The 15,915-nt window shown below is 41.5% G+C and overlaps 1 protein-coding gene across 2 annotated transcripts in view; it reads left to right on the forward strand.

Moving 5' to 3' along the window:
• The window catches only part of jakmip1 (janus kinase and microtubule interacting protein 1), a 44,735-nt gene that overhangs the window by 13,297 nt on the left and 15,523 nt on the right, over positions 1–15,915 (forward strand). Inside the window, exons 5-23 of one of the 2 annotated variants that reach the window (XM_049585616.1) lie at positions 739–951; positions 2,567–2,680; positions 2,876–3,022; positions 3,287–3,457; positions 4,333–4,392; positions 5,753–5,881; positions 6,567–6,695; positions 6,927–7,010; positions 7,991–8,053; positions 9,072–9,170; positions 10,108–10,209; positions 10,311–10,364; positions 10,454–10,519; positions 10,712–10,780; positions 11,043–11,120; positions 12,110–12,319; positions 14,725–14,790; positions 14,979–15,055; positions 15,155–15,743. In XM_049585616.1, coding sequence (XP_049441573.1) covers positions 739–951; positions 2,567–2,680; positions 2,876–3,022; positions 3,287–3,457; positions 4,333–4,392; positions 5,753–5,881; positions 6,567–6,695; positions 6,927–7,010; positions 7,991–8,053; positions 9,072–9,170; positions 10,108–10,209; positions 10,311–10,364; positions 10,454–10,519; positions 10,712–10,780; positions 11,043–11,120; positions 12,110–12,319; positions 14,725–14,790; positions 14,979–15,029 — 1,905 coding nt within the window. In that variant the 3' untranslated portion in view covers positions 15,030–15,055; positions 15,155–15,743. Of the gene's footprint in view, positions 1–738; positions 952–2,566; positions 2,681–2,875; positions 3,023–3,286; positions 3,458–4,332; positions 4,393–5,752; positions 5,882–6,566; positions 6,696–6,926; positions 7,011–7,990; positions 8,054–9,071; positions 9,171–10,107; positions 10,210–10,310; positions 10,365–10,453; positions 10,520–10,711; positions 10,781–11,042; positions 11,121–12,109; positions 12,320–14,724; positions 14,791–14,978; positions 15,056–15,154; positions 15,744–15,915 lie in introns of those variants that run through there. The other variant, XM_049585615.1, reaches the window with a different exon arrangement.

Here is a 15,915-nt window from a genome sequence, read left to right on the forward strand (position 1 = left end):
TATCTCAATGACATTGTGTGAAGACTAGAGGCTAATTGCTGTACTGTCTGTCTTTGCATATCTCACCATGTGGTGCTTATCTGCCAAAATAAAAGTATACCTGCTGCAGTTACTCATTAATCATTTTACATTTAGCAGGGTTACAACAGGCATTATTGTTAGCAAAGGAATGTTTGAACAAGGAGACTTAATAGTGTTTGGAGTCAGAGTGGTAAAGTGCAAAGTGCAGGAAATGCCAGTGTTAAAGAACAAAATATGGAGGGAAGTAGATGTGGGAGCATTTGTCACAAGAAGTTGTGTGAACTCGGGGCAAGAACAACGCTTCATAAATTAATCACAGCTGAAGCACTATATTTTAAATGTTAAAATGCTGTGGCTCCCTTGTTCTGTTCTCAGCCATCGGAGCAAACAGCTTGTTAGACTGAAGGTGTAGACAGAGTGGGACGTCAGGTTGAAAGCTGCATCACGGTGAACATAATTGTTTTCACATAAGGAAGACAGAAGGACAGTGCATGTCATGTAAACCAGATACTCACATTTTTTGCTGAATTTTATGAATATTTTTGGTGTATTTCCTTCAACCTGATCTCAGAAGTATCTGCACTACATATTACTATTTAATGTGAACATTTTCATTGATTATAATATAGGCTGTAACTTGGATTTAATGGAAAACTGTCTGTTTGCCTCACTCACTCCTCCCACCACCCACTATGTCCCTTACTATCCCGCCCATAGATGGATGAGCTGAAGGCGAAGGACCGGGTGATGTGTGCCCTGGAGAGAGAGCTGGGGGTGCAGGCTGGGTTCGCTCAGAAGCTTCAGCTTCAGAAAGAAGCCCTGGATGAGCAGCTGGGTCAGGTACGAGAGGCTGAGAAACACAACCACGGCAGCCCCAAGAGAGAGGTGATGCCTGGGCTGGGGGACAACTCAGACCTGCTCAACAATCAGGTACACACATCAGTACATATGAATGCATGAGTAAATTAAAATCATGGCCACTCTGAAATGCACACATGCTCCACCTTCAAACCAAAATACAGGCATTTAAGGTGCTCTATGTTGTTGTCAGGACACGGTTCACAACATGGAGGTGGCTGAGCTAGCGGCTACTAGCCACTCCAGAATTTCACTGCTTTTTTGGGGGATCGTTGTGGTCTAAAATGTCTGGTTTCTGGCAGCTTTTCCAAAAAATTGCAATGCATGTCGTGATGTTTTGAAGCATTTTTTGTAATGAAATTGCAGGAGCAGGTGAAAGTTTCAGCCATTCTTCGGGTGTGTTTTGCAGTCGAAAAGTATTTTTCAACTGATGACGTTTGTGTTCCATCATAACATTGCGCATGATGCAAATTAGTTCACCCCTGCTTTTGAAAAGAGCATCAGGATTGCCTTGCATGGCCTTCAGCAACCATTTTTGTCGGTAACATGAGACGTTTGTGTCCCACATGTCTGCGTCGTCACAACCAGAAACAAGGAAGTGAGTCCGGTGAAGTTATGCGAGGGACTGCTATGATTGATAAAACTCATGGGAAACAATTATGACAAATCAAATTTACGGAAAAACAGCAGTCCTGGGGGGAAATCACAAGTACATGCAGAACTCACAGGGATTTGTCAAATTGGCGTCAACTGTTGCAATTGCGACACATTCTGTAAGGGCTGGCTAATGGTGCTAATTAATAGCGCTAAACAATGGCAACAGTGCTGACAGAGCCAACGGTGTTAACCAGGGGGAACTGCAGGGTGGGCACTACGCCTCCGTGCCGATGCTGCAGGAAAATTACTGATAACCACCGTGTGAGCGCAGTGCAACCTTGTGGCAATGAGCTAGCCGTTGGGATACACACATGCACAAACATGCACTCGTGGTCGGACAGGCTTACCACAACAAACCACACAGAAGCAAGCACACAGACGGAGCATGACGTCAGTCTCTACACAGGAGGCCATCACTCCACTATATCTTTACATAGAAAATAGCGCTTTGCTGCTATATTAATGCTTTGAATGTCATATACAGAACCGTAAAAGTCACTGGATTTCTGATATTTTTCAGGGTAACAAAGCCTCTACAATATTGAAATGACAGAAAGAACATTGGATTTACATTGATTCTTTTGCTGAACTCTAGAATATTGAAGGTAAAATAAAGGATAAAAAAATCTTTGTGTGTTTTTGTTACTTTAGCAGGTCTTAATGGCAGACAGATCCATCCTACCATTCTGACTGTAAAGCAAACTTGGGCTATTTTTCCCTAGTGATGAGAAAAAACATCCATCATATGTCATATGGAGATATACAGCAGTATTGTATATCTTTACACCAATTCACACCTGCACGTGCAGCTCGTACTTTCAGCTCATTCATGAGAGAGAGGCATGTGAGAGGCATGTGAATACTGTGTATACTTCACATACAGGGTCACAGTAAAATGGTATCTCATCCTTCATCCCGCCTCCTCTTTCCCATCCACCTCAATTACCTGCCTGCCTGCCTGCCTGCCTGCATGTACTCCCTCTTTTAGTTTTTATCTTCGTCCTCCTCTCCTCTCCCCCTGGCTCCACAGGAGGTGGAGGAGCGTGACATGAGGAGGTTCCAGCTGAAAATTGCGGAGCTCCACTCGGTCATCAGGAAGCTGGAGGACAGAAATGCACTGCTGGCTGACGAGAGGAATGAACTAGTGAGAAACACACACACAGAAGGTCATGCATGCAGAAATTACAGGCCTACACGCCTATGAAACATGTATTAAAACATTTTATTTTCTATGGCCTCTAACCTTGATTTTGCCCCTCCTGCTCAAACTGGAAATTCTGTCTCACTTGAAGACTTAGGATTACATTGTTTCCCCTCCCTGTTTCCTTCCTCTGTTCAGTTGAAGCGGGTGCGAGAGGCCGAGAGCCAGATGAAGCCCATGTTTGAGAAGAACAAGCGGCTGTCCAAGAAGAATGACGACCTCTTGCAAACGCTGCAACGCATGGAGGAGAAACTGAAGAACTTGAGCAGAGAGAACGCTGAGATGGTGAGATGCACACTGTATATTATTTACTGCGCCTGCTCTCTGTTGTTTTTCTCTTCTGTCTAGTGAAAGAATAATTCAAAGTTCAATTACTTGTAGAAAACAGATATTTTAGTATGAATCTGTAAAAGACAGATTGTGTTGCTGCAATTTGGGTGTCACTGAGAATATCATTAAAAAGGAAGCGGGACCTGTACTGGCCATTTGAGGAACAGCATGAAATAATTCTCTACAACCATGATGAAGCTTCTCTCTGTCCACTTTCAGAAGGAAAAAGCGACCTCCTCGCGGCCCCCCTCACAGCAACAATCCATCCAGCCCCAGCTGAAACGGCCAAGCTCCCTAACAGACCTGAGCCACGCCCACGAGGAGCAGGAAGTGGAATTCCTCAAGCTGCAGGTTTCTGAGCAACGGGGCATCATTGACGAGCTCATGCAGGTCAGGGTTTTACTCAAACCACATATTTTGTGAAGACGTTTCATTGATTAAATTTCCAGTTCTAGTGTCACAGTTTTTAACAGATGAGTATGGCATATATTTCTGTAACAAGCGCTGATATCTCTTATTTTTTCTGTAAAATAATCAAAGATCGTTCTAAAATGGGAGTGGGCTTGGTGATATAACAATACATGCTGTCAGTTAGTAGGAATTTGTCTCCCGTCAGTCAATTTGCCGCACCAGAGGCATCACATTGTGAAAGCACCCGCTGTAATCGGTGCTCTCTCTGCCTTTTGGATCCCTTCAGTTTAGGGGAATAACTTTAATATTTTCAGAAAGGGGCAGAGAGTATGTTTGGTGGATTGTAATGTTGGTTCAAGGCTATTTCTACGGGGCGACCTCTAGCTTACCTGGTAGCGTGTCTGTTCCTTTGTAGCGGCTTGCTGCAAGTCATGCCCCCCCCCCCCCCCCACCCCCCCAACCTTTCCTGTCTCTCTGCAGCTGTCCTTTAATTAAAGGCAAAAATAATCGTAGAAAAAGAATGTTTTTACAAAATTTCTAATTCATCTTTCCCATCCATCTTTATGCCATATTTTCATCACATCACTTGGCTTCAGCCCACATGCTTTAATATGATTATACCGCTTGCTGCACCATTACCACTTCATCTCAAACTTATAAGTGCAGTTTTTCCATTTTATTGCATTCTTATTTGACCTTGAAATTTGTAGAAAAATACGAAATGTGACACTGCTGCATGAAATCTAATATTCTTGTTGTTTTGACTGAGCTATGTGAAGCTTTTGCAGCTCACTGAGTCTCGACTGAATATCAGATGTGGGGCTCTCATTGTTATCTACTGTGTTTGTCTTTAGGAACGTGACCGATTGGTGATGAGCAAAAAGAACAGGAGGAAACCTCTCAAACTGTCTAAAGTGAGTGTCCATGAGCGTTTTAAAATCCAGTGGTGCGTAACTAAGCAGCTACCTTATCTGTGGTTGACTGATCCTTAAGTACTGTTTTTAATTAAGTGTGTGTGTGTGTGTGTGTGTGTGTCTCTGTGTGCATGTTTTGTGTTTAATTGGGCTCAGGAGACAATGATGACAGTATCCCTCACAGCTGGGAGCATTACGCTGAGTACACATGCAGCTCCTGCTGAAACCATCCACCACAGCTAGAGGAAAATTATTTGTTTGTTTCTGTTGTTGCCTTATTTTATTTAGTGTTATGAATGAATGAATACATTTAGTGCAAAAATTGCAAGCTTAATTTGTACACATGAGTTGGTCTTTTTTTGAGCTTACTTACATGTGGATAAAGAGGGGAAAGAGATGAGGTTGACTTATAATAATGATTTTAATTGGATGAGGTGACTGTGTTAGACAAAAATAATTGCTGTTATGTGTGCATGTTTACACCTGGGGACATTTCAGAGTTTATGATGTTGCCAGGAGGAGGAGTTTATAGATTCATGTCAGATATTTTTCCCCCACCTCTCCTGCTGGAACCAGTTTGTCACCTTGGCAAGGTGGATACAGGGTTGGGCACAGCGGCTTGGCTCTTTTTTAGGACTTAAACTCAGAAGCTGAGTGCATGAGCTTGGAGACAATATCTAGAAGCTGGCCTTTTGTTTTTTTTTCTGTAGGAGTAATTCCATTGTAACCAGAAGCTTTATTGTCTGCTTTTCCATTTTGTGTGGGAGTGCAACGGAAAGCATTTGGGCTTTTTGGACGTCACTTAAGGCCTGCACAGTCTGTATAAATCAGCTAGTGCAGTCCGAGAGACGATAGATGTATTTGGGGGAGATTCTTTATAGTTTTTTGTCAGCGTTTTTGATCTAGTAGCAACATGACGGAGTACATCCTCCTTATCCTCTACTTCTCGTCCTTCATTTGCCTCTGTGCCCTAGTTTGCCTCTACTTCTCTGGTTGCCAGGAGATGACTTATAAACATGATGGTAAGGACTCTGTGGGTTTGGAATGGAGTTAAGATCAGAAAGAAGTAAACAAACACGCAGAAATTTCATCTGATATGATCAGATTATCTTGCCTGAGATAAACAACAGAATGACAATAACTGATTTAGACAAAAGTCAATGAATAAACTATTACTGTACAAATTTTTTAAACATACTGTAAAGCTGAAATGTTTGGTGGATTTAAAATCAGGTGTGATATAATCTGGATGAATGTTGGATTTTGGGCTTTGGTCTTTCTTTAGATTGGACAACATAATCTTTGCTAATTTTATTTAACAATGTGCATATCCTCTGTTGTTCTCTTTTCCTCCATGCAGAGGCATGTTGTGGAGACATATTTTGGATTTGATGAGGAGTCAGTAGACTCTGAGACCTCCTCTCTGACCTCCTACAACACTGACCTCACTGACCGCACACCGGCAACTCCAGAGGAGGATTTGGAAGAGGTTGGAAAATCTTCTGTTGAAGTTGAAAGAAATAATTTAGGCTGTGTCTCCATATAGTGTTTTTCTCCGGCAAAAAGAATTGCTGTCAGGATGCTAGAGGGCACTTAAGTGTTGTCTGATGGCTACATCGACAGCAACATGCTTACAACACTCACTAGCAACATTCAGTGTCCGGCCGATCTGCTCCCACGGATGAGCTTTTTTTGTCTTTGTTGTGATAGTTTCTGTCTGACATATCATACAATTCAGGATAGACAGACATAGCCAAGCTTCTCCTGCATTTTCTTGGTTACCTGAATGATGAGTCCTGCCCTATCTAATATAGGTTGGTTGCCTGAAAAGGACCACAGTGATGACACCAGTGTATTTCGGAAGAGTTCAGAGATTTCCCTCTGGATGCACTTGAAGCGGCCACACAAAAAAGTTAGAGTGCTCTTGAAAAGAGCCCTGTTTTTTCTAGGTGGCAGCTTGTGGCTGCATATGTTTTCTTCTCACTTGGAATAATTTTAAAAAGACGCTGGCACTCAGAATAAACACTATATGGACACTCAGCCTTAAACTATATTATATTATATGGTTCTAACACCATCTATCTAAGTAAAATAATTAAAGGTAAAGGTTAGTGTGTGCGTTTGACCATGTCTCTTTTTAATATATCTTTAATTTCTACTTTTATTTGATAAAGACTATTTCCCGTGAAGAGTCAGAGCTTCGCTTCCGTCAGTTGACCAGAGAGTACCAGGCTCTCCAGCGTGCCTACGCCCTTCTTCAAGAGCAGACGGGGGGCTCTCTGGATGCTGAGAGGGAAGCCAGGGTTCGTACCACTTTTAACCTCTATGCCCTGTTTGGCCATGATCCCTCAAATGTTTTTCTTTACAACTTTGCAAAAAAACTGTACATAGGACATAAGAAGTGAATATTCTGTAACTTACAAATCTATTAAATTATTGAAATGCATATTTTGCAGTAATACCATGTAAAGTTTTCTTCTGCTGTTAAACCAATTTTCATGCTGGTCCCTGATGGCTGAGCTTCCCTCCCACAGACACGTGAACAGCTGCAGACGGAGCTCAGCAGCTGCCAGGCCAAGATAGTGGACCTGGAGAAGGCCTTGGCAGAGAGGGGGCAGGTAACAAAGACAAGGGATGGTGACAGGAGCTCACTGGTCCTGCTCTCACTGGCCCTCCTGCATGTCTGTCTGGCTGCTCTGCTCCTGGGCTGGCGCTTTGCTGACCAGGTCTGCCGCAGAATCCTGTGATGTCACTTCCTGCATGCTCTTCCTCACTCTCTATCCTTCCTTGTTGGTTCTGTTTCTTATTGGGCCTGTCAGTGCTGTTGAGCCTGGAGAGGAGGCTTGAACCAATTTGATTCCTGTCAGCTATGAATAGGTTGTTTTACTAGATGTTAATCCAGTAATGTTTTGCTTTTTCTGAATTTGAAAATACAATTTACATTAATTTTAGATCATTTAATTTGTACAAAAGTGATCATAAAACACCTTAGTCTGAGAACTAAGCCAAACATTGTCATGTCTAGGAGAAACGCCTCGGCTGTTTTCTCAAAACTAATGGATTGAAGTAACTTCTGGCACCTTATTATAACCTACACTGAATATCATGAGGAACACTAGAATTATTGTGATGGATTCATATCAGCAATCTTAGTTTCTTCATTTATTGTGAGGTTTTTTCTTTGTCACTGCACATTTTCTGCATGTTGCCTGTTCCACTGAGGCTTGACACAGCTCTGTTTATTTGATTTGCTGCTCTGCCATTTTTCATCTCAGATCGCCTTCTGTTCCCCCAGTTACTGTGAACTGTGGATGACTGTGAATGCAGCTCCTTTGCCTGTTTTCTCAGGAGAGGTCTTTATTTCTCTGGATCAATAAACTTGTGCCACTGCCACTATGCTCCTGTCTGTTTGTGTCTATGGTACATCTGCATGTGTCATTTGGAAATACAGTACATGGTCCCTGTGTTGGTTTTGATTTGGCTGATTGTGTTTCTGACAGCTTTGTTCATTGCGCCCTATTGTCGGGGATGCTTTCCTCCCTTTCCTGTTCTTGTCAGTATCATTTTGTGCTGATGTTGTGTTTGGTTGTTATGGCAGGATTCAAAGTGGGTGGAGGAGAAGCAGTACTTGCTCAGGACCAACCAGGAGCTGCATGAGAAGGTAGATTGCATTAGCCTATACTCACTTTTATTGGCAAGATAGATGCTGTGTCAAGATACTGCATCATTGCAGACTTGCAGAATGCCAACTAGAGCTTGGCATTGTTTAAGATCTTTAGTGCCATTGCTAAAAGATACCGTAGTATCGTGTATTTTCTGTACTGATACCAAAGGATACTTCAGCGCCTGATATTGAGGAATATGGACATTTCTGCACAATCTTTTGTCCTGCTCCGAAACCTTGTTTTTTTTTTTCATTTAGCAAAACGTGTAAACACAAGTAGTTAAGAACATGTCCTTGATAGAATACAGTCTAAAACCTAAATGCCTTACATACACTTGACAAAAAATACAGCATAAAATTGAAATGTTAGAAATCAATTTAAAGAAATCCAAGAGAAACAAAAGAAACTAAAGACTGACAATCTGGATTTCATCACCAGATTTCACCACCTCTGTACACCCCCGGAAACACCCCTTTTCACAATCTACTCTCATGCCACATACAACTCCCCTCGGTTTATCTGTCATTCAGTAAGTTCAAGGGTGATAATTATGAGTGCTTAAGGCACAGCCAGAAGCAGTATGAAATCAGAATTTCTGGAAATGTGTCTATATCTGTAGAGCATAATGATCAAAGAAAAAATTAAAATGATTATTCATTTTTGCAAGCAGTCATTGCCAGCTTTCAGCATTTGACAATTTTCCATAAACTGTGATAAAGCTGATGCCAAAAGGTTGGAAACTGAGCCAGAGTGCCGACCTCTGAATGATCAATGAGGTTATATGATGCCAGGCTAGCAAAGCACAACCAGTAACATGAGTTGGCTTTAATTTGTGGATAAAAGTAAAATTAGATTTTAGCACATTAAATTTTATTATGAGGTTGTTAATTTGAGTTGATTCTAAGCTACCTACAAAACAAAAAAATATGATAACAACATTCACTATTCAGAGTATTCATAATGCTTTGTAAACAACACTAAACCATTATAACAAAGATTTGTGTGTGTCTGCAGGTGTGTGCATCGCAGCAGGCCGAGTCGCGGCTCAAGGCCGAGGTTCAGGATGCTCGGGATCAGAATGAGCTGCTGGAATTCAGAGTGCTTGAACTGGAAGTAAGAGACTGTACCAATGCCAAACTGTCACCAGGAGGCGACAACAACATCAGTTCCTTAATCAAGACCTACATAAAGTGACTCGCCAGAAAGACAGACGGACAGACGGACAGACAGACAGACAGACAGACAGACTGTTCATTTGTACACACTTGAGTCCCCCTCTGTATACATTTGTGGTTTCCATTGTTTTGCATGGCAGCTGTGTCCACTCCCCTTCCAGTGAACTGGATTTTTTTTATTCATGAAAGAATGTTGTGTTAATGTGTTCAGATGAATATAATTTTTAACTGAATAAAAATGTATTTAAGTTGGATATTCAATCCCATCTTGGTTCATTTGTCCTCTCATTTTTGCATGTGTGTCCCACGTTTTGTTTTCCAACAGATAAAAACTTATGTTTATGTATAGTTTAGGAAAGATAAAACAGTGTAGTGTTATCTGCTAAGTATTTTTTCTTTAATATTATCTAAGAAATTGACATGTGCAGTGAAAAAGTTACTGACCTAGAGGTTTAAAATAGGTAGCATCACTCATATCAGTCGATACTGCATCTGTTTATGTAGCAGGAGTGTCTCAATATAGGCAGAGCAGCATCTTTTTAAGATCACATTTTCAGTTTTGAGTTTCAGCATGTGTTTTCAAACTCCCTACTGGTTTGGTTTGATTTCCCTTTTAAATCTATGGGTTTCCACCTCCCTCATTTTGGCAGATCCCGACCATGTTTTCAGTGTCATGTAAGTAAATCCTTCATTCACTCCCTTTTCACGCTCATGTAGTATGTTGTCCACAGTGCACCACCATCAATGATATGAACAACTGTAACATGACTGTAGGACTTGTTAGTCTGGCTGATATGCTGTTTTTTTTTTTTGTTTTGTTTATTTTTTGGTGTATGTATGTGTATGAATATTAACATGGTCGTTACTTTGTGTAGGAGAGGGAACGCAGATCTCCTGCCCTCAATCTGCACATGTCTGCATTCCCTGAGAACAGCAGCAGCGCCCTGCAGATCTACTGCCACCAGGAGGGAGTCAAGGTGATCACACACACACACACACACACGCCAACACAGACTATTTTATTTATTGTCCTTTAAGACTTCACGGAATCAATGTGATGGCTGGCTTTGACCTGCAGGATGTAATCATTCCTGAGCTGATGAAGAAGCTGGACATCCTGGGGGATAATGGGGTGAGTTTTAACACACTGCTGGATTAAAAAAGAAATTTTTATATGTGGTATTTTTATTAATTCTAATAACTCGTGTTTTGTTTTCGTAGAATCTCAGAAATGAGGAGCAGGTTGCAGTGATCCAAGCAGGGACGGTGATCTCACTGTGTGAAAAGGTGAGTGAAAGGCCTCTCACACATGTTGTGTTTTTACTGCCACATGGTGGACACCCGCTGCAATAACACTTCATGCATCCCCAATGCAGCCACTACATTTGATTCATTTTTGTTAAATTAAACACAGATGATAATAATACAGCTATTGTAGCTTCTGAAAATGCATGAACTTCACCTTCTTTTTGTGTACAGTGGCTGAAGCAGATAGATAGCACAGAGGCTGCTCTTACACAGAAGATGATCGACCTGGAAAATGACAAGGTGAAAAATCAATACCATCAGAGTACACAAGCTTTAAACTGTTTAAGTTAAAGATACAAATACACTTTACTTTTGACTGCTGCATAAACAAAACAAGCTATTTATCTGCTTGGTTTTTTTTTCTCTGGTTTCAATGTCAAAAAGTCCACCCAAATCTAATTTGAGCCATTCACAGTTTTCCTGGCTCTACAGTATGCACTGTACTCTACCATTTAGTTGTGATACCACATCCTGCATTTTATGTTATCACATCTTGTTGTAGGAGCTGTTCAGTAAGCAGAAGGGATTCCTCGAGGAAGAGTTGGACTACAGGAAGCAGGCCTTGGACCAGGCCTACATGGTATGGAACCTGGAGCGGTATGACCTTGTCCCTTTATGCAAAAGTTGGCCAAAGCCTCTCAAACAGACAACATGCACTCATTTATATTATTTACAACATTAACCAAGGTTGTGTACAAGCACTAGTGGTTCATGATAAAGTGATTGAGGAATGCAGGGGTGCACCATTGTCATTCCAGCATGACACATAAACATTTGGAACCCCATTAAACATCATGAATGCAACATCCTCCATAAAGGTAAAATTTGTTGCATTGTGTCGGGATACTGCATCTTTTACCACTGAAATCTAAATTCTCTTAACAGTGGAAGCCACTGAATTGGCCGAGGAATTTGGCTTCTTGTTTGCTGGCTTTATGCCATTCACTGATTTAGTCTTAAATTGTAGAAAATATGAAGATGTAATGCCTTCATGTATATCCTGTGTACTTGGTTCATGTGGACAGCAAGTGAAGCTGAAGAAAAATTAGACAGAATGGGTTTAATAAGATTTTAGTGTTAGATTTTGTTAGCATGAATGATCTTAAAACATTCTCCCCTCCCACTGATTTAAATAGGCTGTTCGCAGAAAACATAAGTTAACACTTAGGTCACTTTCCATAAAATTCTAACCGTTTGATTTGGTCAGTTTTGGTGTTGGTTTGTGTTTATGGTCCCACGTTATATTGTGTTGGTAAAAGCTTGTTGTTCACATGGTAACTTTACTGGAACAGAGAGAATAAAAACACATTTTGTGTTGTTGATATAATGAAGTTACCATGTGAAGGTCAAGCCTCAGTAATCCCCAATATAAAGTGGAACAGTGTTCCCCATATCTGCCATGGTCACAGTGGTGTGTGTATGTGTGTGTGTGTGTTTGTATCTGTTTGTGTGCGTGCCTCCATGTGTGTGCTTGTGCATGCCTGTGTGTGTGTGTTTCTGCATGTGCATGTGCACGTCCGTGTGCGCGTGTGTACCTGTATGTGTGTGTGTATATGGCTGGCTGTGCAGAGGATCGAGGAGCTGGAGGCCACGCTGTATAGCGCTCTGCAGCAGGAGCAGCCGGCATGCCAGGCGGTGGCCGAGTCGCTGACAGACAGGCAGAGGGAGGAGCTGAGGCTAGCCGTGGACAAGCTGCGGCGTCAGATTCTCCGGCAGAGCCGGCAATTTGACAGTCAGATCTTACAGGAGCGCATGGAGCTCCTACAGCAGGCCCAGCAGGTAAGGCTTAAAACAAATGCAGTCAGGTTACTGAGTCCTGCCCTCCCTCAATCTGACCCCTGGTTCCTGTCTGAAACGTCTGACCCCACCAGACCTCTGGTGCTATGAAAAAGATGCAGTATCCCTGTGTGTGCAACCTGTAGCCCTATCTGTAAGTCCAGATGTAGAAGTGGAAGAGTGAAAAGATGAGACAGAATGACTCTGTGTGTGCTAGTGTGTGTATTTCATTGTGATCTGAATAAACTCCCCCACTCCTTCAGTACCCCTCCACTCTGCAGCCCTCACATTAGTTTTACACCCATGGCTCGTACAGTATATGTGATTCATTGAGTACATCAACAACCACTGCACCCTAAACTTCATTTGAATCAGTTGAGCTGTAACTTACTAACATGGTCTTCCTAATCTCTAACCACAGAACACTAAAAGTGCAGTTTGTAACTCTGGAGAAACATAGTTGACCCTTGAACCCTGGTCTGCTTGAAAACTGGGGTTCTCGGTTCACTTGCAAGTGAACCCTGGTGCGGTTCGCTTACAGTGGGAAATGCAAAAGGACTATCCAGCGAACCAAAGAGAGGAAGCGACTTAGAGCGCAGTGCATTTTGGAAGAAAAAAAACCAAAGCCAACAGCGCAAACCAGGAGAAGCATAGGTAAAAAAGAAAAAGTTGGAAAACGTCTTGTGGGAGGACGTGGAGTAGTGAGGAGGTGCAGGTGCTTATTGATAAATTTGGTGTTGCGCCATTGTTTTTGTGGTGACCAAGCCAGCTTAAGGGGATGGATTTCTGTTTTCTGTCCTGGCCAATCGATGAGCCGGGTTTTTTTCTTCCTCATGCTATGTTTCTACCTGGTCAGTGGTTGCTTCGGGCAATACCGCCCACAAACGAGCAGCTGTTCTAACTGTGTGACGTTGTCCAAGCGGTTTGGTCGACTGGTTGACTTTAGTGTGAAAGTGAACTGAACCAAATGAAGGTGTAAAATTTTTCGGCATTGTCCGCCCAAATGAAATAAGTCCCCCGGACTATCCTGGTGTGAATTAGAGATGCACCGATCCAGCTTTTTCAGTGTCAATACCGATCCCGATGCTGTGGCTTTGAGTATCAGCCGATACCCGATACCGATCCGATACCATGGTTGACCTAAAAAGCTATATACCTTTACATGTAGAACAGAAAAGATTAGAGGCATCAGGCATTGATGAATGAAACAAGATTAAACAGATTAATGCAATGATGAACTATTTATTTTTAACTAAAATAAACAATTGTGCAACAGCAGTTGCAATAGTGTGAAATACCTCCACACAGTAGATTCTCTCCTTCGCTCCATGGCGTATGTGACATAGCTCGCATTGCAAAAGATTTAAAGAGAAAGGATTGCCTCAGGTATAGGTTGCATTTTCCGATACCCGATCCACCTATTTTGATGATATCGGGGCCAATATTTGATCCAGATATCGGGTTGGTGCATCCCTAGTGTGAATGCACCGTAAGAGACACCTTCAAGATGTAGCCCTGTTGTAAATCCCTGCTGTGCTGAGCTGCAGCCCACGCCAAGAAAAAAAGGGATATGAGTGTCATATCCAGGTTGTCAAATACCGACACTTTGGGTCTATGGTTCAGACAACCAACCCAAAGCGTCAGTGTTTGATGACCATGAATGAAACTCCACAATCAACTGTCTTTCTCTAGAGTTACATACAGGACTTTTAAAACACATTCTAATCAACTACTCATGAAATATACTAACAAAGTAAATACATTTATGGAAACTGCTGATTGTTTATAGATAGATCTAAAAATCCAGAAAAACCGTTTCCTCCTCCCCACAGTTGGCTTCAGTTTACACACTTACTCACTCTCATGGCTGACTCAGTGGTCCAGTAACAATAATTTTAACAGCTTGTTTTTATTACCTTATTAATCACTGAGCTGGGTTTGCTTGAAGCATTTAGCTTCACCAAAGATACATTTGGAAGATATTAAATGAAAGAGCTGGTATTTTAGTTTTAGAATTTGTGTCTTTCCTCGTGTGTTTGCCTCCTTTTTAATCCTGAATACACTTATAGATACTGTAACTAGATTAAATATACTTCTGTGAACACTCGTGTCATTCCAGAGTCAGTGAATGATCTGCTCTGGTTTTAATATAAGGCCCAAAGATATAGTCATTTCCACGGTTCACTTTTAAATCTGGTCTTCGGTTGCCATGGCAGCTCCGTCTTACCCAACACAGCTACCATGGAGACAGAAGGCATGATGGGAAAGAGGCAGAGTATTTGGAGCATATACAGGAATTGTTGGATCACGGTCTTATTAACTGTTTATAAACTGTTTCTTTTGTTAGATTTGATGAGATCTGGCCGAGATATTTTGACGAGCTAACCACGTCTGTCTTTGCCTTGCAGAGGATTAGAGAGCTGGAGGACAGGCTTGACTTGCAAAAGAGACAAATAAAGGAAATAGAGGAAAAGGTACATACTCACACTTTGTGTTTCTTTTTGTTGTGTTAGCTGTAGCGTGACAAGACAACGATAAACAAGAGACAACTTGAAGGACTTAACATCTGCTGTACTGATGCTGTGTTATTTTATTAACTTCTTGACACTCTTTTCTTCTCTCTCCTTTTCACCTGTTATTTAAACTCCTTGTGTTCCTTTAGTTTCTGTTCCTCTTTTTGTTTTTCTCTTTAGCATTTATTCTTTGGCCTTAATGAAAGTGACTGTGGACCCACATCAGGTAGCACCTTTATTCACTGCATCATAACAGTTTCTAACACAGTTACAGTGACAACAGTAATGACAAGGAAATAATTAAAAAGTGTTTTCTTTCTCTTAGGTGTTAAGGTGCTGTGGAGGCAAGCGAGGACAAAACAAAACCTAATTGTTTTTTATGCATTTGTAGACCGCTCACGAAAACCCCATGGCCTTTTTTGATAAATGTGCACTTTTGACCCTTACCTGGAATGCAAACATATTTGTGTAACTATAAGTAACCAGATATACATGAGATTAAAGTGAGATTTATTTATGAATAACATTTACTATAGTGGTTCTTGGACCTGGAACGTAAAAAAACTCCTCTGTGAGAAGCAAACACATGGATTTACTGAGAGAAAACTCTGAATCAGAGGATTTATTAAAGGGAGACGAGCCACAGCCTCAGTTGAAAGAATTCCCAGTTGGACAATAGAATAGGAGAGATGGAGGGAGGAGAAGAAGAAGAAGAGTGAAAGCACAGTGCTGAGTATGGGGGTGAACAAACTGAGTGCCAACTGGATGTGGAGGATTCTGGCAAAGTCCAACGTCTGTGGCGTTTCTAAGGAAACAACAGCGCAACTAAGTTTGCAGAGCAGAAGCTGAATTCACTGGAAGCTCGTCGCTGCATGGAGAAGATGAAACTACAATCAGTGGAACGCAAAAACCAGGTTACTATTTAATTTTACCTTTGATAATTGACTCCATTGTACATTCACCACTACAACAGCTGATTTTAGGTTGTGTAAGTTTTACTGCTAGAGTACAAGAATACAAAATCTGCAAGAGTAATGGTTTTCTGATTATACATATGTGAAACAGTTATCCATTGACTTATGTAGT

Source organism: Epinephelus fuscoguttatus, linkage group LG9 (assembly GCF_011397635.1).
Source record: "Epinephelus fuscoguttatus linkage group LG9, E.fuscoguttatus.final_Chr_v1".
NCBI classification, from domain to species: domain Eukaryota; kingdom Metazoa; phylum Chordata; class Actinopteri; order Perciformes; family Serranidae; genus Epinephelus; species Epinephelus fuscoguttatus.